This window comes from Anastrepha obliqua, chromosome 5, assembly GCF_027943255.1.
Source record: "Anastrepha obliqua isolate idAnaObli1 chromosome 5, idAnaObli1_1.0, whole genome shotgun sequence".
NCBI lineage: Eukaryota > Metazoa > Arthropoda > Insecta > Diptera > Tephritidae > Anastrepha > Anastrepha obliqua.
This window is the reverse complement of record NC_072896.1, coordinates 112,121,673-112,148,605: the sequence shown is the minus strand read 5'-3', so window position 1 is coordinate 112,148,605 and position 26,933 is coordinate 112,121,673. Positions and strand designations below refer to the sequence as shown.

General features: G+C 35.5%; 1 protein-coding gene across 2 annotated transcripts in view; it reads left to right on the top strand.

The window, feature by feature from the left end:
* LOC129248198 (nitric oxide synthase-like) overlaps positions 1-26,933 on the top strand; it is a 50,924-nt gene that overhangs the window by 7,675 nt on the left and 16,316 nt on the right. For both annotated transcript variants that reach the window (XM_054887660.1, XM_054887659.1), the window contains 8 exons: positions 4,886-5,027; positions 6,316-6,455; positions 9,988-10,162; positions 10,376-10,557; positions 13,129-13,329; positions 17,599-17,743; positions 22,263-22,367; positions 22,829-22,887. In XM_054887660.1, coding sequence (XP_054743635.1) covers positions 4,886-5,027; positions 6,316-6,455; positions 9,988-10,162; positions 10,376-10,557; positions 13,129-13,329; positions 17,599-17,743; positions 22,263-22,367; positions 22,829-22,887 — 1,149 coding nt within the window. The remainder of the gene's footprint in view (positions 1-4,885; positions 5,028-6,315; positions 6,456-9,987; positions 10,163-10,375; positions 10,558-13,128; positions 13,330-17,598; positions 17,744-22,262; positions 22,368-22,828; positions 22,888-26,933) is intronic.

The following is a 26,933-nucleotide window of genomic DNA, read 5'->3' as shown; positions in this document are numbered from 1 at the left end:
CGCATTTGGTACAATTCATGTACAATTTGTAAATTATCACTTCTATCTCAACCCTCCGTTGGCTACCCGTGTCTGGTCAGACTGGCCAAAAACTTTCGACGTGAATTTAAAATATAATATTTCTATTATAGCTAACAACTTGAGCTTCCAGGTAGCTTTCTAAAATTTAATTTTCTATCGATTTTCGGATATAACCTTTTAAAAAGGATGCTCGAACAGGACGAAAAGAAAGGTCAGAAATGGGTGCCCAACCAGAGGTTTTAAAAAAGGTATTCAACGGAGGGTTAAAAATAAAAAAAAAAACAAATAATTGGCGCATACACTTCTGTTAGGTGCTTGGCCGATCTCCTCCTCCTATTTGTGGTGTGCGTCTTGATGTTGTTCCACAAATGGAGGGACCTACAGTTTCAAGCCGACTCCGAACGGCAGATATTTTTATGAGGAGCTTTTTCATGGCAGAAATACACTCGGAGGTTTGCCATTGCCTGCCGAGGGGAGACCGCTATTAGAAAAATGTTTTTTTTTATTAATTTTGCTTTCACCGAGATTCGAACTAACGATCTCTCTGTGAATTCCGAATGGTAATCACGCACCAATCCATTCGGCTACGGCGGTCGCCGTAGGAGGGTTAAAATATTTCTAGTAAAATTCGCGCTGAAGGCCCTCTAATTTTCAACCGCTTCTGATTTGTTCACTTAAACTTATTTTATCTTCTGTCTTTGAGACTCACTCTCAAACTCTCAAATAATTAGAGAAAATAGTCCGAAGCCGTTAGGTCGTATAATTTTGGTGGCCAACTTAACGCAGCGTAAAACTATTCTCTCGAATGCTAAAAAAGAAACTTGGAATTGAAAGATCCTGCGCGTATATAGTATACAAGGTGGCGCAAAATTAATCCCCCTTTCCAGAGATTTATAATTTTTGCAAATAGCGCTTGGACGTCTACTATATTTAAGACTTCTGAATTAGACAGCTGCTGTGTACATAGAGACTAGCAATGGGACGCTTAAAGGTCAAAATAAAGATTTTTATCACTCAAAATAATTTTTTATTTCGTTTGTTGTTTATTTAGCAAAAAAGTTATTCAAAAACAATTTGATCAAATCAGAAAAATTCCCATCACTCAAAATACTTTTTTTCGGATTTAGCAAAAAAGTTATGGAAAAACAAAATTGGATGACTAATTTTGCGCCACCTTGCATATGAATAACTTTGGAAAATATATTGAAATCTCACATAGAAATATTTTTTTTGAAATATTTCAACTCATTAGCTCACTCAGAAAACGGTTGTTTTAAAGTTTATTTTTTTTTTAAAGTTGGAAAAGGAATTATAATTTACTTGATCCTCATTTTAATTTTTTTTAATCAGTAAAAGAGTTATAGCTAACCAAAATGGCGCTTTTGGCTACTTGAGGAGTACCAAACTGGCACGTCAACCATTTCACCTTCCAAAAAAGTTATCGAAAATGAAATTGGATGATTAATTTTGTGCCATCATGTCTTTAAATATGTGTAAGTTATATTCTAAACTAGAATATTCTTAAGTACTAAAAGTAAAATATTAAATGCAATTTCAAGAGAAAAACGTGACAACAATGGACACAGGCCGCATTCCTCAAATATTTAAAAATATTTTGCGGCGCTTGCATTTGCCAACGGTGGAATTTTTATGAAGAGTGCCTCAAGCCAAGAGGGTTGTATGAATTCTTAAGGCTAAATTCCATATTAGTGAAAGTAAAACATTAAAAACTTCAGGCAAGAATGAAGCTCCAAAGCTGGATATGATATTATTTTTCCTTTTTTTCGTTTAACTAATTTTATCTTACTTTAGTTTCTTTTATATTTCTATTTTAATTGAATTTTTTTATTTTATTTAAACTTTTTTCTTGCATTTTGACCGGTCGCTAATTCTATTGCTTAACACTAAAACATTATTTTCATTTGGTCATCATTACGTTTCAACTTGTTGCGCCCACTCTCGGTCACGGCATCAATTCATTGCAGCTTTTTGTGCTTTAAAATTGTTGTACTTTCTGTTGACAATTTTAATCTTTTTTGTATTTTTGCCGGCGTCAAGCGTCGTCACTAAAAGCGATTAGCGATAAAGCAGCTACACGCGCTGCAATTAACTACAAGCGAGCAACTAGTCAAAGGGCCATTGAGCGTACGACTGATTATGCTAAGTAGTAACACAATTTTGAAATATTGTTTCCAACCAGATGATTAATATTTTCGATTACTATTAAACAAATGCTTTGAAAACAAAAACCAGCAACTAATCATCCATTTGTAAATGTTTATATACTGTGCTCAAAATGTACCCGTAAAGTGACTATAAGCGGTTGAATTATTCTTTGATATTTCCTTGCGAGTTAATCTCCATGGTAACCAATAAACATCGTGGCCGGCGCCTTAGACTTAAAAGTATGGCACTATGGAAAGGCCGGTGGCTTGGCCACGTCTCTATTTTGCACACTGTGAATAGTCGTCACCAGCAAGAAATAGACTATTCTACCTTCTATACTCACCTTCGGCAGACTCTTGAAGACGAGTATACAGTCAAGAAGGAAGTGGCAGACACCAAGCCCATGAAGAAGAGGGGGAACTAAATTTCTACCGATGGTTCCAAGCTAGACGATAAAGTTGGGTTTTCGAAGGAATTAGGGCTGGAACTATCTGAGCGAACTATATTTCCTCTATCAGGCAGAACTTCTGGCTATAAAAAAATTTACTACATTAAATTCTCGGATAGCCAGGCGGCCATTGAATCAATGAATGCGGCTATACTAAGATAGAAGAAATAGGAAATAAATAAATAAATAAAATAAAATAAAAAATAAAATAATAATATAAAAAAAAAATTAAAAAAATTAAAAAAAAAAATAAAAAAACTAAAAAAATAAAATGAAATAAAATGAAATAAAAAAAAATAAAATAAATAATAAAATAATAATATAAAAAAAAATTAAAAAAAAAACAATATAAAATAAGAAAAAAAATAAAATTAAAAAAATAAATAAATAATAAAATAATAATATAAAAAAAAAATTAAAAAAAAAACAATATAAAATAAGAAAAAAAAAAGATAAATAAATAAATAAATAAAAAAATAAAAAAATAAAATAAAATAGTAATATAAAACAAAAGTAAAAAAAAAATATATATAAAAAAAATAAATAAAACCACAAAAAAATAAAAAAATCGTTCAACAAACAATCCCTGCTTTTCGATTGATTTTATTGTCGGCTCTTCAGTATTGGCTCACTGACATCTTCATGGACTCACCTTACTAATGCCTTTTATAACGAGTTTGGTCCAAATTTAGTATATCCCTCAGTGACAGGAAATCTTAAATCGCTATAAATTTGTCTCATCCCCAAACCATCGCGCATACATCTGTCCCTGCGTCTATCCGAAAAATTCACCAAAACCGGCTAATATCTCGCAGATATTCAGACGATAATCTTTTCATACAACTATGTCACAGAGGTGAATTGACCATCGGAGCAAGGCGATTCGCTCACATATTGTCCCCCTTTAAAAGCTTTATACCACTCGTATGCTAGTGTTTCCGAAATTTCTCCGTCATGATTAATATTTGCAAAGCTTTCGCACATTATCCTTTTATCAACTTTTATTAGAAACACTAAATTTCAGACGCACTCTTTACTCAACTATAAACGATATAAATACGAAGTTCGCAGAATACGCCAAAAAAGCGGGCAGACTCATCATCATCATCATTGTTTCCTTGAATCGCTAGCGGGACATAGGACATCAACAGCACCTATGTGCCATCTCCTCCGATTACTAGATAACGCCTTCACCTGCTTCTAGCTTAATCCGAGTTGAGCCGTCTCGCGATCCACAGTTCTTTTCCAAGTTTCTCTAGGCCTGCCAGGCGCTCTGCCTCTCGCTGTGAGTGGTTTCTATTCGATTGCCTTCTTTGCTATGTCGCCGTCTTCCAAGCGTAAAGTGTGACCAATGCACTTCCATTCCTGTCTTCTAATCTAAGTGTCTGGCGACTCCATGCTTGCTTTTTCGAGCAATTCCTTGTTTGCCATTATTTGCATTATTTTTGCCAGAATGCAAAACTGTTCTAACTGAAAAATTTATCAACTTAAAACTGAAAAATTTATCAACTTAAAAAAAAACATTATTTTTGTCTGTATGTCACGCGCGTATAGTTCAAATTGGAAATTCCGGTTTCTTTTTGACCAGAAGGTGTATGCCTACACACTTACATAGTTGCGTGATCTATTGTCCCAGTTAATTGCATAGTGATTACTAATTGTGTGCACGTATAGTTGGCGCTTAAACGCCAACTTTGTGGGGCGCGTCTTGATATTTTTCCACGATTGGAGGGAGCTACAGTTTTATGACGCCTCCAAATGTCATTTATGAGTGCCTGTTTTAGAATTAGAATTAGATTAGTTTTACGCAGAATTAGTTTATTTATAAACGGGTCTTACGTAGACACGAGGCGCTAAAGCAATTTAATACTCATTGTGTGGGTTTTCTTGGGTTATCAAGCTCAGTGTGACGATCCATTCCCACTGGAAATTTTTATGGGTGTTCGCAGCGCTGATATAAAATTTCTGTTTGGGTTGTAATAATAAATATAATTACGTGTATGTGGATTCTTTACTTTTTTCATATTAATTTATTTTGATTTAACTCTTTCATTTTATTTTAATTTAATTTATTTCTTCATTGTTTTTACTTTTTTTAAATATTTTTTATTGCATTTTATTTGATTTAAATTTACTTTTTTATATTACTCCACTTCACTTCATCTATTTTATTTCATTAACCAATTGCTTTGCCTTTTTATTCCTTTTATTAGCTTTAATTTATTTAATTGCATATCATTTTATTTTCAGTTCAGCCATTACGATTTTCCCTCAGCGCACCGATGGTCTCCATGATTATCGCATCTGGAATAGTCAGCTGATTTCCTATGCCGGCTACAGACAGAGTGACGGCACAATTATTGGTGATCCAATAAATGCTGAGTTCACTGATGTGAGTATTTATGTAAATAAACATCTAAGCTGTGTGATTTTTTCTTATGAACAAAAGATATTACGCAACCATTTGAGTACTTTTTTTTTGTGGTGGTTGAGGTAGGCTTCAAATTCTTTCGCTAAGGGAATTCACAAAATCTTTGTAGTTTTTCTGAAATGATGCGAATGAGTAAACTATATTGTTTGATTTGAATAATAAATAGTATTTTTATTAATAGATATCAGCTGTTTGCATTACAAATTGCTTCGCAACTAATGAGTGAGCTGGCATGTTTTTCCCCAGCCAAACGTGAGCTCTCATTCCTTTCCTAATAAATCTGTGATCAGTCTTATGCTAGTTCTATCTTTCATTTGCTGTATCCAAAGGTGCCGAAAAACCAGAAATTTTGCTAGCAAAAAATGTCTGAAATTTTGTTTTTATGTGGCGAAAGTGCTCAATACCATTTTGGAAAAAAATTATAAAAATCAGTAGCACATTTTATCAACTGGAAACTATCGTAATAAATTTTAGTAAGTTATAGAGTTGCATAGCAAAATTTTGTATAGAAGTTCTAGTTAAAAAGCCTTGAAGGTGGGATGCAATTTTTTTGGCATATTTCTAATTTTATTGTAAAAATTGTAAAATTGTATTTGTATGGTTTCTGTGAGACGGTGAGCTATAATTTTATAGAAAAAAATTATGACCAATCTACAGAAGAAATAAATAAAGTCAAAACTGGTCAAAATATTGTTGTGCTTTGTTTGTGTCGCGCGATATTTTCATTGTGTTCATAATTAATTTTCAATTTCAATCATTTGTACGAAATTCATCATTTACAAAGAAGACGTTACACAACACAGATACAAGACACAGAATAAAGAGATAAATTAGAAATACTTGAGATAGGATCAAAAACTGAGAATAAATTTGTTATCACTTTCAATCATTTTCACTCAACCTGAGGTGAAAATTTTTTGATAGAATCAGATTTAGGGGATTGAAGAATTACAGAAAAAGTAAGATTGTTTTTTATACAAAAAATTTTTTAGAAAGAGTTTCCAGAAGATCTTGTAAGTAAAACGAAAATACATGCGAATAAAGCGCCAACCGATTGCTACTCAATTTTTCAACATATCGACTGACTTATAAATGAGCAGAGATACATATAAATATTAAGTTTGGTATTAAAAAATATGGTTTTCTTTCTTTTAATCATAGCTTCAACCAAATAGTCACACGTCAAATATGTATATATTTTAAGAATAAAATTTTGGTAATTAAAATTACTATTTTCCTTTCCTTGCAGGTCTGCTTGAAATTGGGTTGGAAGAGCAAAGGCACAGAGTGGGACATTCTTCCATTGGTGGTCTCTGCCAATGGCGAAGATCCTGAACTATTCGAATATCCACCTGATTTGATATTGGAGGTGCCCTTCTCGCATCCAAAGTAAGTAAAGAAGTTTATTAAAAACAAAAAATAAAAAAATTACAAGCAAAATTGGAGAAGCTGTAAAATCTACGCACGCGCTTTTGAAGCATTAGCAGTACTAGAAGCTAAAATTCTTCACTAGACTTTAATATTGTACATTTAGTTTCCTTTGGCGAAGATTTCACCAAGCGCTTGAAAGCCATTTAATCCTCAAATTTGTGGAATTAAAACACGCACACAAATACATGCATTCTCACACCTACAAATATATTTGTATTCTGCGCATTTATATGAATAAGCTCCAACAAGTATTGAGTTGCCAACCATCAAAACCGCAACAAAGTGGCAAATTAACAAAAACCAAAAAAAAAAAAAAAATTAAGTATTTGTACGACTGCATATTTTCAATTTATATGTGTGGATCGTAAAACAGTAAAACACCATTAAATAGTTTTCAACCGAATTTTTCCATACTTTGTTTGCCATACATGGGCGTACATACCCGAAGTGCATCTCACATAGTTACTACTTGGCGTGCGGGCCAGCGGTAAATGTTTGACTATCCCCATTTCACGGCATGCAGATGTCATGCACACATACACATGCACTCTACAGTGGATTTACTTTTGTTAGTTCACAGGCTCACCCAGAGAACTGCGGGCTATACTGTACAGAAATATGTACAGGGTGGTTCAAATGAAAGTGTGTTTTTAAAAATGAAATGAACAAAACTCAAACTCCTTTGAAATTTTATAGCTTCATAGAAAAAAAAATACTTTCGCTTTATTTATAAAACATGATTTCATTCATGTGGCTGGCTCTAACTAACTATGATTAGGTTTCTGGCTTTTTCTCAAAAGTTTGACTACTATGGGCGTCTGGAGGGTTTGTAAATTATCCGCATAGCATCGAAGGTGCTTTGAAAATTCGAGAAAAGTTTAGCTGGTTGAACAAAAGTCCGCTTATTTGTTAGTCTATGGGAAACTAACGGTACGTATGGAACGTATGTATATATTCACAGTCAGCTTCTAAAGAGCCAAAATTAAAAATGGAATTTCCAGCAAAAAAATGCGTTAATGAGGCAACCACTCCAAAATGAATACCAAACTATCATCTTCCACGCATGAATTGCCGTCTCGCCAAACCAGAGGTAGCTTTCCAATTCATGCTCCATAAATGACAATTTTATGTGATTACCGAAAAATAAATGGTTTTGATGAGAATCTTTTTTGTACCTAAAATGCACTCAGAACCTCGACATTATTTATTACAAAAACACACTATTCCCAAAAACTTTCCTTGGCTGCAGGTTCTACGTTGCCAGAGAAATGCGGCTTTATATTCGGTCAAAGACAAGCACTCGGACAAGCACTCTGAAAAAATTTCTAAGGAATATTTTATGCTGTAACAACGACGAAGCCATTTATATCACTTCATGATTTGTTCAAATGTTTAAGACGTTTATTGCGGATTTGGTTGTCCAGAATAATCAACACCATAGAGCTTTGCGCGGATTGTAGTCAATTACCCATTGAGACTAAAATAATGCATTGGAAGTGGAGTTAGATTGGCCATACTCATTGAAAGGATCCCACAGAAATATGCTTGTCTGCATATTAGATTATAACCTCCCAGACAGTAGAAAAAAGGACGCCCTAAATGCACTTGGAAGCGAACTCCCAAAAAAGAACTTAAAGCTGCAGAGAAATCTTTCAATGAAATCGAAGTCAGTGCGAAGGATCGTGACCGTTGGAAGCATTTTGAGGAGGACCTATGTCCTAAAAGGGAGAACAAGAATAAAGAGAGAGATGATTCATTACCATAATAATCTTCGATAAGCGATATTAGATTATAACCTCCCAGACAGTAGAAAAAAGGACGCCCTAAATGTACTTGGAAGCGAACTCCCAAAAAAGAACTTAAAGCTGCAGAGAAATCTTTCAATGAAATCGAAGTCAGTGCGAAGGATCGTGACCGTTGGAAGCATTTTGAGGAGGACCTATGTCCTAAAAGGGAGAACAAGAATAAAGAGAGAGATGATTCATTACCATAATAATCTTCGATAAGCGATAATTTTAATGTTAACTTAGTCGGCAAGATTGAAATGCGTCTCGTCCAAGTCTCTTCACACCAAACGTACAGTTAAGGCAGTACAGCACGCATTTTGAAAATAAGTTTGCTACAACTTGCAATGAAGCTTTTTCCTTAGAAGACCATTAGTAAAATTTTTCGAAGAATAATTTTCTACAAAATTTTGATCCTCTAACAATTTTCCAATCTTTTTTTGAGCGTTTTCTTGAAGTAAGGTTCAAAAGCATTCTTTTATGTGTGACCATAATGACTCTGGTGTCTACATGGAATCCAGCGAGACGAAACTACACTTTCCTCTTGGACTGTACGCATCTGTGACCATGGGAGACTTTCGACTCTTTAGCTAGGATGGGCTCTGAGGCCACTTCTTTGGCCGGATCTCGTTCCGCCACCCGCTTCTGCAGCTATCAAAGCCACGGTTAGCAAACGAGTTGCTTCAACCCACAAGTGAGCTTGGCACACAGAGAGATGCTGCAGATGGAGAAAACTGATGCTGCCTGCCATGTTCAATCGACCGTCGTTGAAATCGTCGTCCTGTTAATAAGCAAAAGGGACTGCAGACGGCTGGTTGGACTGACGAAGGACCACTTTTTGTGGGACCACTTTCACATGGAAAAGTTGGGCATCTCGGATAGTGCGCTCTGCTCGGCATGTGGAGAGGAGGGTGAGACGGCGCACCGTAATTTGCTAGAATCAGACTTGAAGCAGACTTTGGCACTGATGTGTTAAGATGCGACCACCTTGGCTCCTTGGCACCACAAGATCTACTCAGATTTCTTCGGAGGTCGGGCAGATTTCAAGAAAATTTTAAAAATGGAACCCGAGTGTAGTGCAATGGACTTAATGTTGTCTGAGTGCTGTACTTGCTGAAAAAAAAACAAAAAAAACTCATTTTTGTGGGAGTTACTGAGTTGGAATACTAAAACTACGTAAGCGATTATCGCGCCAGTTAAGAAGAAGAAGAAGAATGAGTTGAAATGTTCTACGAAAATATTTCCCCTTAAAATTTTAGTGTATATGTCTCAACCTTTTATTTCGCTCAGAAATATTTTTTAACCATTTTTTCCACTTTTTCTGAAAAACATGACAAATTTAGTAGGACGTAAAAAAAAATCGAAAAAGTGCGAACTTTTGCAAATCCATCGAGTGTTTTTTCTTTCAAAAAAAATATTAGCAAATCCCGTGCTAGTTTTGGTTTCAGTATAGTATAATAAGCGGTTATTATCAAAAAACCTTATGATTGGACTACCCTGTATGCACAGATGTACGTACATATATTATATGTTTATATGCCTGCATATGCAATTTAAACGCGCATTCAAACTGCTTTATTGCATTGCGCCATTGATTTTTACGCAAAAGCAGCATACTTTTAGGTGCCAGCAGATGTTTCTTTTTTAACTCTTCAATTTTCATACAGTTTTTTATGTAATCATGACTTTACATTTTATTTTTGCAGGTATGAGTGGTTCGCCGAACTTGCGCTGCGCTGGTACGCTTTGCCTGCTGTCTCGTCGATGATGTTCGATGTGGGTGGCATTCAATTTACCGCAACCGCATTCAGCGGTTGGTATATGTCCACCGAAATCGGTTGCCGCAATTTGTGTGATACAAATCGACGAAATGTATTGGAGGTAAGTGGGGAGCGGAATAAATGGAGAGGAAAGGACGATTTATGCTCGAATCACGAGTACTACTTTTATTTGTAACTGCGAAATTTGTGTTTAACATTTATTGTTTGTATGGCTATGTATTTGATAAAAAAAAATTCTCTTATTTAATAGCTAATTTTTTGGCATAAATTGAATTTATATGTATCAAAATTTTTCTCTATTTTCTTTTTCAAGACCGTTGCCACTAAAATGGAATTGGACACGCGCACCACTTCGTCTCTGTGGAAGGACAAAGCATTGGTTGAAGTCAATTTGGCTGTCTTGCACTCTTTCCAAAGCCGAAATATCACTATTTTGGATCACCACACGGCCAGTGAGAATTTCATGAAACATTTTGAGAATGAGTCGAAAACACGGTGAGTAAAATAGAGTCCATAAATATTTAATATGAAAAAGTTTGAAGTAAAATTAAATTCAATTAAATGAAATTGCGCTAGCATTCCGGAACTAGGCCCGGCATGAGTTGCTCTGCCTTTAAGCGCTGTCAGCGTCATTGATAAGTTTTGACTATTTATTTACTTATTTTGTAATTTCAGTTATTTGTTTACAAGAAATATAGTTCATATTACATAAAGAACTATACAAAAAAAAATTCCAACTTTGTATAAAATTTAAAAAAATTTGGGAAATTTTCATCAAAATTTCAAACATTTCACTCAGAATTTTTAGGAAAATTTCTAATTTTCTACTTGAAAATTGCACTTTACTATACCAAAATTTAATGCGTGAAAAAATTACTTACCTGAAATTAAAAAAAAATTCTGAGTAAAATTTTGAAATTTCGATTGCAACTTTGCTTTAAATGTTTTTTGTTGTAGTATGAACTATGTTTTTATAAAACAATAATTGAAATTAAAAAGTAAATAAATAATTTAGCTATTTATCAATATATAGTGTGCCCTTTCTTTTGACGTTGACTGTATATATATACGAGAGAGTAGAGAGTGACAAAGCAACATACCAGGAGTTATAGAAACTATAGGGTGGCCATGTAAAATTTGCTTTTTGAATCGGCTATAAAAAAAAACTGATCAATATTTTTTAAACTTTTTTTTTTATTTTGAAGATTGAACATTGTCATTTATGAATGAAAAATAATATCGTTCAAATCACTGCCACGACTGGCTTTACAGTAAGCCATTCGATCAACCCAATTTTTAAGCCCATTTTCGATTGTTTGGGCTCCAATTTCATGAATGGCAACCTCGATTTCATGTTTTAAAGCATAAATCGTCTCTGGATGGTTCGCATAGCATTTGCCCTTAACGGCTCCCCACAAAAAATAATCCAACGGGCTTAAATCACAGCTCCGAGGCGGCCAATTGATATCGGAATTTCGGCTGATTATTCGGTTTTCAAAAACGGGTGTAACTTTGGCAGTGTGACAAGTTGCACCGTCGCTCATTTTCGAAAAAAATGGCCCGATGATGCCGCCAGACCAAAAACCGCACCAAACAGTGACTTGTTGTGGATGCATTTGCTTCTCTATAGCAACGTGTGGATGTTCTGAACTCCAAATCCGACAATTTTGCTTATTGACGTAGCCACCGATGTGAAAATCAGAAAAGAAGAAGAAGACTCACCACTTTGGAAATAGGTTTTCAATATTTCCCAATTTTGTTCAAGCGTATAGCGTCCCATTTCGTAAATGTCAAACCTTTATGTAAATTATGAATACATTTGTGTTTGGCTGGACAAGTCCAAGCACTCAGTGAGTAGAGCATTGACTACACCCGGATAGATATCAGTAGAAGGAATAGAGATAGGAAAGATAAAAAGTGGATGGTAAAAACGGATAAATTAATTGAGGTCACTCTTCCACAAATCTCTTGGATTCATTGATGAATTTTAAGAGAGGAGGAAGAGTATGAACTTTGTCCATACTCAGTAAATCGCAACCCAATATCCTAGGTTTGATTCTGAAAAATGCAGGACAGCTACAAAGAAAATGGTCTGCACTGTTGTCATCTTCACGACAGGATAGGCATATCGGACTGTCCACGACCCCCATGGTAGCCATATGCTGACCACAGACGTTGTACCCTGTGATTACACCCACCAGTACTCTCAGGTCCTTTCTGCTGAGTTTTAGGAGAAAGGTCGCTATTTTCCTGTTTGGTTCTTTCACAAAGCACTTGGCTACTGTGCACGCGTTCAACTCAGACCAACGACCTCTGTGGGTAGACCTCATGAAGTCATCAATCCATAGTTGAATCGATGCGGAATTGACACCGAGGAAGGGTTCAGGGTCTAGTGGCATACTTGCAGATCCTTCATTTGCCAATTTATCAGCTAACTCGTTCCCGGTAATACCACAATGTCCAGGGACCCAGTGTTTTGCAACAGTGTTCAGTTTGGTCTTACATTCACCGACTAACTTCTAAGAGCAGCGTGGGTTAGCAAGAGCTTTCAGTGCAGCTTGACCGTCACTACAAATTTTAATACTGTTGCCCTGCCACTTTTTCTAAACTGTACTGGCTAGTTCACATTCAAGATGGCATAGACATTTTTGCATGCAGGAATTAAAAGAAAATGTCTCTTATCTTTTTGCTTTCAAAATTTTAATAGGAAGTAATTTAAACATTGGATTAATTTAGATTGCAAGCAAACATTTCAAAGTTGTATAGCGGAGAAAAGCTGATCCAATCGATTCAGTTATTTTTTATTAGTTGCAGTTCGAAAATGAATTTTATATATACCTCTTTTTTAAGTTTGTGCAATTTATGTTCAAAAACGCTGCATCCTTACTATTTTTTTTTCATTATTATTTTATTAAAGTATGCTTGTTATAAGCACCCATATGCATTTAAAAATTTTTTTTTGTAAGAAGCCCTCAATAACTCCAAAAACTTACCAGTCAATCACATATTCGCCTGCATGCCTGCTAACTAAATTATTTCTTTCATCATAAAATATCAACATTTTAGCAATGGCTGCCCGGCTGATTGGATTTGGATTGTACCCCCACTCTCCGGTTCGGTGACGCCCGTCTATCATCAAGAATTCGCCCTCTACTATCTGAGGCCTTCGTTCGATTATCAACATCCTGCCTGGAAGGTGCACGTATGGGAAAAGGAACGTGGTGAAATCAAGCCGAGACGTAAATTCAACTTTAAGCAGATTGCAAGGTGAGAATAAAACCTATAAAAACAAAGCGAATTGAAAATGAAGTGAAAGAAAGCAAAACATAAACTAATGATAACAGAAAAGAAGTTCGTAAAAGAACAAAATGTCAAAAGCGACATGAAAATGAAGGCTTATCAGTCGGCACTGCATTGGGTTCAATGCAAAATATGCAGACTGTGACAACTGTATTGTTTTAAAATTTGTGTGTAGTGTATGTGGTTGTATGCACACATTTGCACACACTGTGCAGGCATGCAATATGTCACTTTACTGGCCGTTTGCCACATTTACAAGCAGATTATCCTTTAAGTAGATTACTTAGCAGTCTCGGTGAAGTCAGGAAAGTATTACGTAGAGATACAAATATGTATGTATGTATGTATGCACTTGCACCTACATATTTGTTTGTTCAGATCTCGGTTATGCAGTTTTAAAATCATCAGAAATGTAATATTTTCAATGCTTACCGGCTGAACGAACACAAATGTGACACTAATCCCTTAAACTGAATGGAATACAAATAAGAACAAAAAAAGTTGATATGCACTTCTTTTGCGTAAGCGTAATTTTAAATAAATAAGTGGTAGCGGGTGTTCTTTGGCAGCTAAAGAATAGGATTTTTTTAAACGACACCGGAAAAGGTCAATTAAATAGCCAATAGTTTAACTATAAAATTTATGTCATTGAGTGCTTATACGTGGACCTATAATGTAGCCGCGAGAGTTTTGTGAGTCCTGCTCTCACTATATACACATACACTACGTTATACAGCTATAGACCTCTGCCATTCGCCAATCATTAGCGAGTGCCGAATAGATGAAGCAACTGCTATAAATAAACATATATTTGTTCTCGAGCCAAAGGCCTTAGTAGCCAGAGTTCTTCTTAAATTTTAGTGTATTGGTTATTTATAACTATTACTCCTACATATAAATAAATAAATAAATATATTTGTTGCACTGGAAAAGAGCTGCAGAGTGCGTGTTCGTACGGGCAAACCTTTGTTGCTTCAACTCCTTAGTTGTGATGCTCGTGCTCTATCAACACCCCTTCTGTTCTCGTTCTTCTCAATTTTGTTGTTGACTGTAGAATAAAAACTAACAATTGCAAGAAGTGAGAGCACGACGGGCGGTACCAATAGAGAATTCGCAATGAAGTCTCCCTGTATGAATTCCAACGCAATAAAGTTGTCTTGAAAGAGATCTAGCAGGACTGAAAATAGTGAGTTATATCAGTTTTATGAGGCATAAGCATTCTCGCTAGCGGAGAATCTTGATCGATAACTTTGTTCCTGCTTTCACATGAACATTTTTTGTCAAGTGCGCGAAGCCCAGAGATAGCAAGCAGAGAAGTGACGAATTAAAGGTGCCTTAAAACACAAAGACTAGTTGACAAGTTTTAACAATTTATTTGTCTTTATATAAAGGGTGTTTTTTTAGAGGTTAGGTTTTAAAGATGAAATAAAACGTATATAATTTAATGTTATGGCCAAGAATTTAGCTTTATTATAAAGATAAGGGTTTGCCATTATGTTTTAAAAATGATTTCGGGCAAGTGGCCGCCGCGGCTGGCTCGAATAAATTCCAGCCGAGAGGCCCAATTTTCGACCACTTTTTGCAGCAATTGGGGCCGTATGTCAGCAATAACGCGCCGAATATTCTCTTCCAAGACGTCAATCGTCTCGGGCTTATCTACGTAGACAAGCGACTTCACATAGCCCCACAAGCGGCCCAGCGGTGTTATATCGCACGATCTTGGAGGCCACGCCACAGGTCCACGGCGCGAGATAATGCGCTCACCAAAAGTTTCCTTCAATAAATCGATTGTTGCGTTGGCTGTATGGCATGTAGCGCCGTCTTGTTGGAACCAAAGGTCGTCCACATCAACATCGTCCAATTCAGGCACGAAAAAGTCATTAACCATGGCTCTATAGCGCTCTCCATTGACTGTAACATTATGGCCGGCTTCATTTTTAAAGAAATACGGACCAATGATTCCCTCTGCCCATAGAGCACACCAAACAGTGACTTTTTGAGGGTGTAACGGCGTCTCAGCAATGGCTTATGGATTATGTTCACTCCAAATGCGACAATTTTGCTTATTGACATACCCATTCAACCAAAAGTGAGCTTCATCGCTGAACAAAATTTTCTTGCGATGCGTCGCGCGAACCGAACCATTATTTTCGTAATAAATTTGCACGATTTGCAAACGTTGTTCAGGTGTAAGTCTATTCATTATGAAATGGCAAACCAAACTGAGCATAAATCAAGTGACAGCTGTCAAAAAGACCATCTACGAAAAAAGTAGTGCCAACTTGAAAACCTAACCTCTAAAAAAAACACCCTTTACTTATCATTTTAATATTTAATAATAAAAATTAAATAATTTTTTTTTTGGGGAAAACAGTTTATTCTCCCACTAAATCCATATATGTACACGCAATTTTTGAACTTTGTGCAAAAATTCAACAAATTTTCTTCGAAATTTCTATTCTTTTAATCAGAAATTAAAAAAAAATGTCGAGTACGCAGTTTATAGCTCTTTAAATTTTTGGTTTAATAAAAAATTTCGAGAATTGTTCATTTAAAAAGTTTGAAGTGGGTCAAAAGTCACATTTATTCTTGAGAATTTATTTGCTGGCGCTTTTATGAATTTTCTACATACAACGAAGGCTTGAAATTTTTTTATGTGGAAAAAATACGCAACACCGTCAGCGAAAAATATTGTCAAAAATCAACTCGCGCAATATGCAAGCGCTGAAATTATATGGACTATAAAATTGCGTTCTCAAAATTTTTCTAAAAGTTTCGATTAGGAAGTATGGCATTTTGATGCAAATTTTATGATTTTTTCTTAGTTTTGTATTAAGTTCGATACTTTGATTTATATAATAGCTTTTATTAAAGAATGAACTATATTTTTATAGAAGACTAGTGAAAATCTAAGTTGAAAAATTATATATAATATATACAAATTTTGTATGCAATTTATAATAAGGAATGCAGATTTTAGTTTTTCTTTGAAGGATGCACATAAAAAAAAGTAATTTATTTAGACTGAGATTATTTCGAAATTTCGGTGCGATAAAAAAGTACCCCTTACAATGAAAGCTTCACTTTAATACACTTGTGATCGGTTTCATCAACCAGTTTTAAATTTATTTAGATTTAAATTGAAAAAGCAAAGTTTTGTACTTAAGTTGTACAACTTTAAATTTTAACAGCATCTCAGTAAAAAAATAAGTAAATCTAATTTTAAATAATAGAAAGCAAATATTTAAAAATTAAATACTTAAGTGTAAATGAGATAAATGTGATATTTTTTGATTTTTGTTTTTTGTTTTTTTTGGTCTCGCAACTAAACTGAAAATTTATTAGATTTTTTTTTACGTTTTACTAATATTAAATCTTAAATATAAATATAAATTATTAAAATAATTTATTATAGAATTCTTCTGCAACTGCACATACGCTCAGTTTTTTTAGCTAAACTACTGACAAATATTATAAAAACTGTACTTGGGTCCCACCATTGTTGGTGTAGCTTGCGCCTTCCTAAAGCTCTTCTTGCTTTATTCGTTTCGTCGACTGTCTCTAACCTGAAATATAATATCGTAGTTGGCAAATCTCTCTCTTCACCTTTCTTTCAAATGGCTACGTTGTATGTTGTTGTATGCTATCTTCGGCAACTAGTCTTTGTATTCCATGCATATCACGATGCAAATGGTGAGAGACTTTTTGAGTAGAGGGTGGTTAGTACTGTGAGAAGAATTACTGCATTAAGAATGTACAAAAAGAATACAACAGCACATCAATGTTGAAGTTTGCACTCTTTGTAATGAAGCAATATGCACAAGAAAGTAGAAAATGAACAAATCACTGAACCCTGCCGTTCACCTATTGTTATAATGTGCTCATGTTTTGAAAAAAAAAAAAAAAAAAAAAATACTTGTTAGGTTTGTTAACTAGATGGAATAGCTTGCAATGTAAATAAATTTTTAATATTTCAATAAAAAAAATACAATAAAAAAATGAACTTTTGCTGTAATATTACAAATTTTATATTCTCAAAGTTGCAAATGAGCCAACAACTTTTGAATATGCCGATCCATCAACTGAAGTAGTCCCACCAGAAATTAAAGCTATTTTTAAAAATAAATGCATCTAAAAATTTTAATTTCACAAGATTTTACAATTTATGCATGCTAATTAATATTTTCTATTACCATTTAATATACATACATATATTCCCCCGCTTTCTCTTTTCAGAGCCGTTATGTTCACTTCGTTTTTGTATTTGCGCGCTCTGTCGAAACGTATTAAGGCTACAGTTCTCTATGCCACTGAGACGGGTAAATCGGAGCAGTATGCAAAGCAACTGGCGGAGTTGATGGGACATGCCTTCAATACACATGTAAGTTAACAATTTATGGTAAAATTAGATTGCTTAATAAAATAGTATAAGAATTGATGGAGCTATTTCTGCCAGTACTCAGTGGCGTGTGAAGAGAACACGAATTTGGTATTGCAAGCAAACTGAGAACAGATTTGAAAGAGAGTTAAAAGGTTTAACATTTCTTAAAGTGTCAGGCCAAGCTAAATGAATTCACAACATATTGTAGAAATAGTTTAAGAGATTAGAAATAAAATTCTTATCTAGCTCTCGCATAATTATTTGTGCACATTATGTAGCCTTGAACAAATACAGTGGGTTTGTAAAAATATGATTTCAAGCAAAAGTTTGGTAGCGAAAAATTTTTGTAGCACACTGTAAACTCCATTACTTACATTTATTAAGTACATTCGAACCTTAAAGCACTATACACATTTGACATGCACCTCTAAGACCCATCCCTCATCAAAACATGCCACTTTTCGCATGTTTCCGAAACGTAGAAATCAATTATTTAACCCTGAACATATCATCATTTACCCTTACCGACGCTGCGAAAATTACTACACCACCAAAAAAAAACAGAATAATATTTATGTAAATATATACATACATACGCACTTATGTGGAAGCAATAAGGCAGCACTCATCAGCATTGCGCCCTGACAACCCACTAATCACTCACTGGCTCTAGCAGCCTCACTTACACACTAACATTTCTCTGCTCTGTATTCCATCTGTTGCATCTGTCCTGCGGTGTCAATAATATCAAGAGCTTCATTGCTAATAAACACGTAAATTGGCACTTCAGGTGTGCGAAAGTGGGAGACGTCTGCTGCTACCTTCCTTTCTTTTTGTTTGCGTGTGGCTAAGGGAGCAGGGGTGTGTGGATGTTTGCCTGTTTCTGTTAGGATAAACAGCTTAAAAGGTACGTTACGTGTAAATAGCCAATTTAATAGACATTTGACTCAGGCCCAATTGATCGACAATTTAAGACAAACTGCAAAGCCTATGGACTTTTGTACATACTTACATACCTCACTAAAAACCATGTCGGTGTGTCGTGTTGCTCCAGCAGTAAAGCCCACAACGTTCAAGGGCTGATTGTGCCTTTCGGTTTCAATATAATTGATGAGCGTATTTGTTGACACATGAAGGGGATCACACATCCGGCGGTGCTAAGCAAACTGTACTTACTTGCCACATTCTCATACAAGCGAAGCGATGCATAACCCTGCAGGAAAATTTACTAGCAATGAAGTGTTGCGCTTGTACCCGATTTAGAGACTTATTTTTTTCGATATAAGAAATTGAAAGTAGATACAAGAAACTGACTTCGAAAGTCATCAAATTTCGCACGCCAATGCCTCAGAGAGAGAGAGAGAGAGAGAGAGAGAGAGCCAACTGTTTCCACCGCATTCGCTTTTCGATATTTCGTTACTTTGTAGTATTGAATGCGGAAGCTGAGAATTAAGGCATTCTATATCCGCCGTAGCCGAATGGGTTGGTGCGTGACCACCATTCGGAAATCACAAAGAGGACGTTGGTTCGAAACTCGGCGAAACATCAAAATTAAGAAAAACATTTTTCTAATAGCGGTCGCCTCTCGGCAGGCAATGGCAAACCTCCGAGTGTATTTCTGCCATGAAAAAGCTCCTCATTAAAATATCTGCCGTTCGGAGTCGGCTTCAAACTATAGGTCCCTCCATTTGTGGAACAACATCAAGACGCACACCACGAATAGGAGGAGGAGCTCGGCTAAACACCCAAAAAGGGTGTAAGCGCCAATTATATATATATATATATACATATATCCCTTTTTGGTCAGTTGAGGACCAGTGTTGAATGCGACAAAATGAAATTACATATCCATGTAACTTACCGGACACAGGGGCCATTGCCGTAATGGAATATTTGTGTATCAGCCAAAGCCACCCAAAATTTAAGTTTAATCTTAGATTTTTAATTTTTTGAAGTAAACTCCTCAAAATAAAATATCATGAAAATTCTATTAGACCCAATAAAATGAAATAACAAATAAATAAGTGAAAAAGAAAATTTTTGGGTATTCAGTTTTATGTCTATTTAATTGTAATATAGTAAAGAGCAGATTTAAACTGGCTCAGTTGACGAATGCGCAAAATTTTTCTTTATATTAAACCACTTTGCAACATCAGCAATAAAAAAATGGTCAAAAACAAACCGAACTAAAATTTATTGGACAGGAAAACTTTGTACCCAAATTTTTGTTTTACAAATTCTGATTAAAATTATTTTAATTTTTATGTTCAATTGTTGAACTCTTATAAATCGTGTACAAAGTTTAAAATTTAGATTAATAGGAAGCCATATTTTTATTAAAAAAATGAGTGAAATGGAAAAAAGCAAATATGGTGACAAAACTGTCAATATGTGGTGCTTTATAATTTTGCATTGAAATATATGTATGACATGGGCTGAAAAGTACCGGATCTAACAAAGACAACACTTTTTTTGTTTTTGTTAAAAGTTAGCTTTATTCATCAACATAACTCCCATCAAGAACAACACAATCACTACAGGGTCGCTCTAACATTTCAATACCACTTCTGAAAACGATTTATCTTTTGCCTCAAAATAGGCCTCAGTTTCAGTGACAACCTCTTCATTTGAGCGGAATTTCGTACATGTGGGCACTTGCGAGGGCGAATGCAAAAACTATTGCCATCTAAGTGTTAGGCCCGGAACTTATAGGGTGGGTCATGTAAAATTTGTTTTTTGAATCGGCTATAAAAAAAAAAGACTAATCAATATTTTTTTAAACTTTTTTTTTATTTTGAAGATTGAACATTTTCATTTATGAATAAAAAATAATACCGTTCAAATGACTACCACGACTGGCTTTACAGTAGGTCATTCGATCAATCCAATTTTTAAGCACATTTTCGATTGTTTGGGCTCCAATTTCATGAAAGGCAACTTCGATTTCGGGTTTTAAAGCATCAATCGTCTCTGGATGGTTTCCATAGCATTTGTCCTTAACGGCTCCCCACAAAAAATAGTCCAACGGGCTTAAATCACAGCTCCGAGGCGGCCAATTGATATTGGAATTTCGGCTGATTATTCGGTTTTCAAAAACGGTAGCCAAAAGTTCGAGTGTAACTTTGGCAGTGTGACAAGTTGTACCGTCCTGTTGAAACCAAATGTCGTCCATGTCATCCTCTTCAATTTTTGGAAGCAACTCGTTAAGCATTTCACGGTAACGCTCGCCATTTACTGTAACCGCGGCTCCTCGCTCATTTTCGAAAAAAAATGGCCCGATGATGCCGCCAGACCAAAAACTGCACCAAATTTGTGCCTCGTTGTGGATGCATTTGCTTCTCTACAGTAGCGTGTGGATGTTCTGAGCCCCAAATCCGACAATTTTGCTTATTGACGTAGACACCGATGTGAAAATCAGAAAAGAAGAAGAAGACTAACCACTTTGGAAATAAGTTTTCAATATTTCCCAATTTTGTTCAAGCGTATAGCGTCCCATTTCGTAAATGTCAAACCTTTAAGTAAATTATGAACACATTTGACATGTCATTTGTGTTACCATTCTCAAAAAAATAGTTGGTTCAAAAAGCAAACGCTATATGGCCCACCCTGTATCAGCCCATGTGTTAAGTAGATCTTAGTACGCGTTTTGTTTCACTGGCTAAAATAGTTCCTGCAGGGCAGTAGGTATTTGCCACATTCTCATCCATATTACACCAAGTGAGATATATACATACATACTTATAGGCGCAAGTGTAGCGCGTGTGCGTTTGTATAGAGAGCCATTTTAACTACTTAAATATGCTGTCTTGCAAATGTGATTAGCCAGGTGTAGTTGGCCTGTACACACACACACACATGCATACTTATTGGCATGCCAACGTATCAACGACAATGAAGTAGTCGCACTTCAGTAACTAAAGCGCAAAAATTAACTACCTTGGCTGCATATAAATCTTAAATTCCGCATGATATCCATGCAAATACTTTTGTACGTATTTAGTGGAAAATTCTTAAAGGCTACGCTCACATTAAATGCCTGTAATATACGATAACTTAAATATACTATAAAGAAATGTGTGAACAATACTATTATGATGGCTGAAAAATGGGAATTTAAAAAAAATGTTGACTAATTTGTTTATATAAGTAGATATACTTAAAAGTTTAAACACATTTTTAAAATTAATAATAAAAAAAATTTATCTTGTTTTCGCCTCTTTTTTTGTATAATTTTCAGTTTAAAATATACCTGTTTATTTATTTTTATTATTTTTTGGAAGAGGAATTAAAAGGGAGTCTTGAAAGTATGGACCTGTAAACATTTTATACCAAATTTACGAAAAAAAAAAATAAAAAAAAAAAAATAAAAGAATATACTCAAACAAGTGGTAGTTTTCATGGAAATTCATTCATTCATCTCTTAGTAAAAAACTCATCAAAATCAACTGAAAATATATTTGAAACTTAATTTTTTTTCAAGTATTTTATAAACTTTTTTCCTTCCGTTCTTCTCTTTTAGACCTACTGCATGTCCGACTACGATATCTCCAATATCGAACATGAATCACTTTTGTTTGTGGTGGCTTCCACATTCGGTAACGGCGATCCACCAGAAAATGGCGAGGTAAGTCAAGCGAAAAACTAGTAGAAGCGAAAAATTATTATATATTAGTAAAAGCAAAAAATGTATTAAAAAAAGAAAAACTATTAAACCATTAAAACAATGAGTGAAAATGTATTGCAAATCATTTAAAGTACTCGTCGGCCGCACTTTACTGCTTACTAACTCTAAGCAGCAAAAAACATCACTTCTTGCGTACCACCAGTGCGTATACGTAACACCCATTTGCTTGCATTTACGCTCCGACACTAATGAGCTGCTAATGTTTGCCAGTTGCATACGACTAATGACAACTTGTTTTTGTTTTTCTGGTTTTTTCATCTCTTATTTGCTGCGTCACTCCTGCTGATGCTGCTGATTATTTGCCACATTGCCGTTGGCCTTTCGTCTGCAACTCTACTTCAATTGCTTCATCATGGCCACTTTGCGTGTGTGCGTGCATTCGTTTGGTCGCGTGATTATAGCTCTTCTCTCAAGATTTGTATGACCTACATGAAAATGCGGAAATTACCAAGGATAGCAGGTAAGAATTGTTTTTATGTTCTATAGTTAAAAGTTTGGTTAATGTTTGTTGGCTAGTAACTTTTGATTAAGTTTAATACTGAAGAGTAGTTGAAATGGTTGAATTACTCAGTGTTTTAAGTATACTACAAATTATTACTATTTGTATATTGCAAAGTTTATGATATTCGTGTTATGATGTGCAAAATAACGTCATGACAAAAGTCATTGATACAGATCTGGTTAATTTCTAAGTTTACCTCTATTTATTCAAAAATTATGTTTTAGGAACTCAGCAATTATTTCTAATAATTAAAGCTTTCTCATTTTTTTATAACTCTACGAGTAGTTGCGTGTTAAGAGGATTTAAACCAGTTTTTTTTCATTTATTTTTATTTTTTTTATTTTTACATTCTGTTAAAAAAATATCGAGAATTGTTCATTTAAAAAGCGCACGTTACACATATGTCTAAATTTTTTCTGCTGAAGTGTTTGTACAACTGTCCTCTATAGTGGCGCAGAGTTTGAACGTGATCTGTCAATTAGCTTGTTTTTGGCATTTAATTATATAAGTCAACCGCAGGTGTGCTCTGCGATTTTCACCATGGATAAAAATATCGAACAAAAAATGTGTCTGAAATTTTGTGTTTCGAACGGGATTTCATGTGCCAAGTCATTGAAAATGTTGGGAAAAGCCTATGACGAGCGTGCTTTATCGAAATCACGGGTGTACGAGTGATATAAGGTTTGGTGGAGCGCCGAAAAATCGTGGAAGATTGGGGCCGATTTGGCCGCCCATCAAGTCTTCAACAAAAGAAAACGTCGACAAAGTCAAGGAAATAGTGCTGAAAAACCATCATTTAAGTTCGAGGGAGGTAGCTTGTGACCTTAGCGTATCTCAGGAATCAATTTGCAACATTTTACACCAACCATTGGGCATGAGACGCGTGGCTGCTCGACTCGTTCCAAGAGAGTTGAATTTCTTTGAAAAAATTCGTCGGGAGAAGGTGGCTGAGGACATGCTTGAGCAAATGAATTCGGACCCAACGTTTATCCAGCGCATCATAACAGGTGATGAGACGTGGGTATATGAGTTTGACATGCAAACCAGTCAACAGTCAACAGGCGGCTGAATGGCGCTATCCAATGAGCCGAAACCTAAAAAACTCACGCTAAAGTCGATCAAAAGAGAAAGTAATGCTACTCGGTTTCTTCGATTATCATGGATGTTGAGCACTTGAAATTCGGTCCAAATAGTTCTACGGTGAATAAAGAATATTATTTGGAAGTTATGCGACGATTTGCAGGGAATGTGCGTAGGAAACGGCTCAATTTGTGGAAAGAAAACTCTTGAATCTTGCACCATGATAACGCACCGTCTCACAAGGCTCATATTGTGAACACTTTTTTGATCAAAAACTCAACAAATATCATAGAGCAATCAACGTATTCACCGTATTTAGCCCTCTGTGACTTTTTCCTTATCCCAAAACTTAAATTGCCACTTCGCAGACGCCGATGTGAGTCGAAAGAGGCCATTAAGGAGAATTCGCTGAAATAGCTGAAGAAGATCTCTTCAAACGCGTTTAAAAGGTGCTTTGATGACTGGATCGTTGGCATATGCGTATTGCTTCGAATGGAGCCTATTTTGAAGGCGTCAAAATAAACTTTGAAGATTAAATAATAATTTTGCGTTTTATTGAACAGTTCCCGGTACTTTTGTATGTATTTGAAGGATGGAACGCTTGTTTTATATTGCAACCTTGTTATTTAGGAAAAAAATTTTTGTTTTTGTATTCATGCTTTGGTTGTTTTTAGTGCTATGCACTTGTTCTTAGTTTGTTCTTAAATATTTTTTTTTAATTCTCCAAAATATGCTTCAGTTTCTTATTTCGCACCTTCATTTGGCTAAAAAATTTTAACACTAAGCGAGGATGGGAAAGCATTTCTTAGCTTAAGCTATTTAGCTTGGAAATAGTTTTATCAGGATTTCAGCAAAGAACACTAGGCAACAAAAACAAAAAAGTCAATACGTTTTAATTGCATTGTATGTAAAAGCATAAAATAATCGAGATAGACATATATATGCTAAAATGCTTAGAATGAGGAGAGAAACACAATAAATTGTATAATAAAAGAATATATTTTCTCCTTATCCAAGGTAGGGCAGTATTGAAAATGGGCAAAAACGCTCAATAGTCGCGCCCACCTACCATATAATGGTCGTTCCCACGGCAGACAGTTCCATGTAACCGGTACGACCCGGGTTTATACCCGGCCAGGGACTGTGATTTCAGCAGCATTCCGCGTTATGTATGGCGAATGTTTATGCTGCTACAACAACAACCATATAACAGTAATTTTCAAAAAAGGAAAATAAATGGGGAAAAATTATTCAAAATTGATTAACCCAAAAACCGAAATACGATGAAAGTAAAATTCGGGAAAAAGGGGCAGTGCCCCGCCCACTTATTCATAAATGCACCTATCTCGATAACGACTTCATAAAATTCTCCCTAACTTAGTACACAAATTGCTAGCCACCTCGCATAAATTCGATGCCCACTTTTTATATGTTAAAACTAAATATCCGTCCGTCCATTTAATGATGCAAACCCATAACTCTCATTGTCTATGCGTTTGTTTGATTCCTAAAAGATCCCTTAACTGCTGTTAAGAGCATACGCCTTCAACCACTCCTCTTTCCCAACAGACACAATTTTGTACTAGGGATCTTAGTTTTTTCCACGATAATCCAAGAGATTCCATTTCGGTTTCTGTTGAGCGCCGCCAAGTGGTACTTAGTCTGCACATTCCTCTATCAGTTTGTTGAAATGGATTTCAGCGCAACCCTTGGTTAGCGACATTGTCGTCATTTCTCCTGAGCGTGTGGCCAATCCATAGCCATTTCCTTTTTGTTTTGATGTCTGATGCAACGTCGACAAGGTTAGTTGGCCAGAAAATTCGCAAAATCCGACGAAGGCGGCGATTTACGAGCATTTGCAGGCACTTCGTGATCTTCGCAATTACTTTCCAGGTGATGCAGTCATATAATAGAACGGATTTGACGTTCGAGTGAAGATGCGCAGCTCGGTGTGAAGGCTGATACTGTTGTTTTGCACAAATGGAGCGAGGATGCCGAAAGATGATTTAGCTTTGATAATTCTATATTCAACAGCCACCTCAGAACCGTCATCCCATCCGCGGTGTTTATAACTTTAAACTATTTAGTATTATATTACGGTAATTGTCTCTGCTTCGTGTTACTTTAATTAACTGCCGAATGGTCCCTAAACTTCTCCACTCTCAGATGTTACGTAGCCAGGACATTTGCTTTCTTCTAATTCCTCGCTTGCCTTTGATTTTGGCTTGCACTTTGCAGTTGCAATAAGACATAGGTATGCGGTTTGGTGGCGCTCTAACGTTAGTACCAGCTCTCTATCCCTTCGAAATTTAGTTAAGGCATCTTTGTTATTGATTTTGTCTGTCAATTATAGTTTCATTATTCGCACATAGCACCAAATCACGGACGCCTCTAATTTGTTCATACTCGCTACCTTTTGGGTCTCCGTACAATAAAAAAAATCAAACATAACATTTAAGGTACCGAAGATGTACTTAATATTCAAGTTTCTATTCGAAAGAACTTTTCTATACTTCAAAAAGGATTCCCTCGCTTCTTCGATCCAACAACAAATTTCTTTGCCATTTAGCCAAGTATCGCTAGGCCAAAATCCTATGTTAGGTACTTAAAACGCGAAACTCTTTGGATTGAATTGCCTAATACTAATAGTTTTCAATTTCTGCCTTTACAGTTATGCTCTAGTATTTTTTATTTATATATTAGGCAGTACTGGAATCTGCTGGACGCGATATCGAACAACGGCGTTCCCTACAAATTAACCCACCCTAATGTGCATGCATATAAAGGAACCTCTTGCAACCATTTGTGAAAAGCACCGAAAAAGCAGCAGCACTGAAGGACCTCACACGCAATTTCGTAGTGATTCGCACCTCCTTTCACATTTACTTCCTTCACAGTTACTTCATTATCTTTAGTGCCACAAT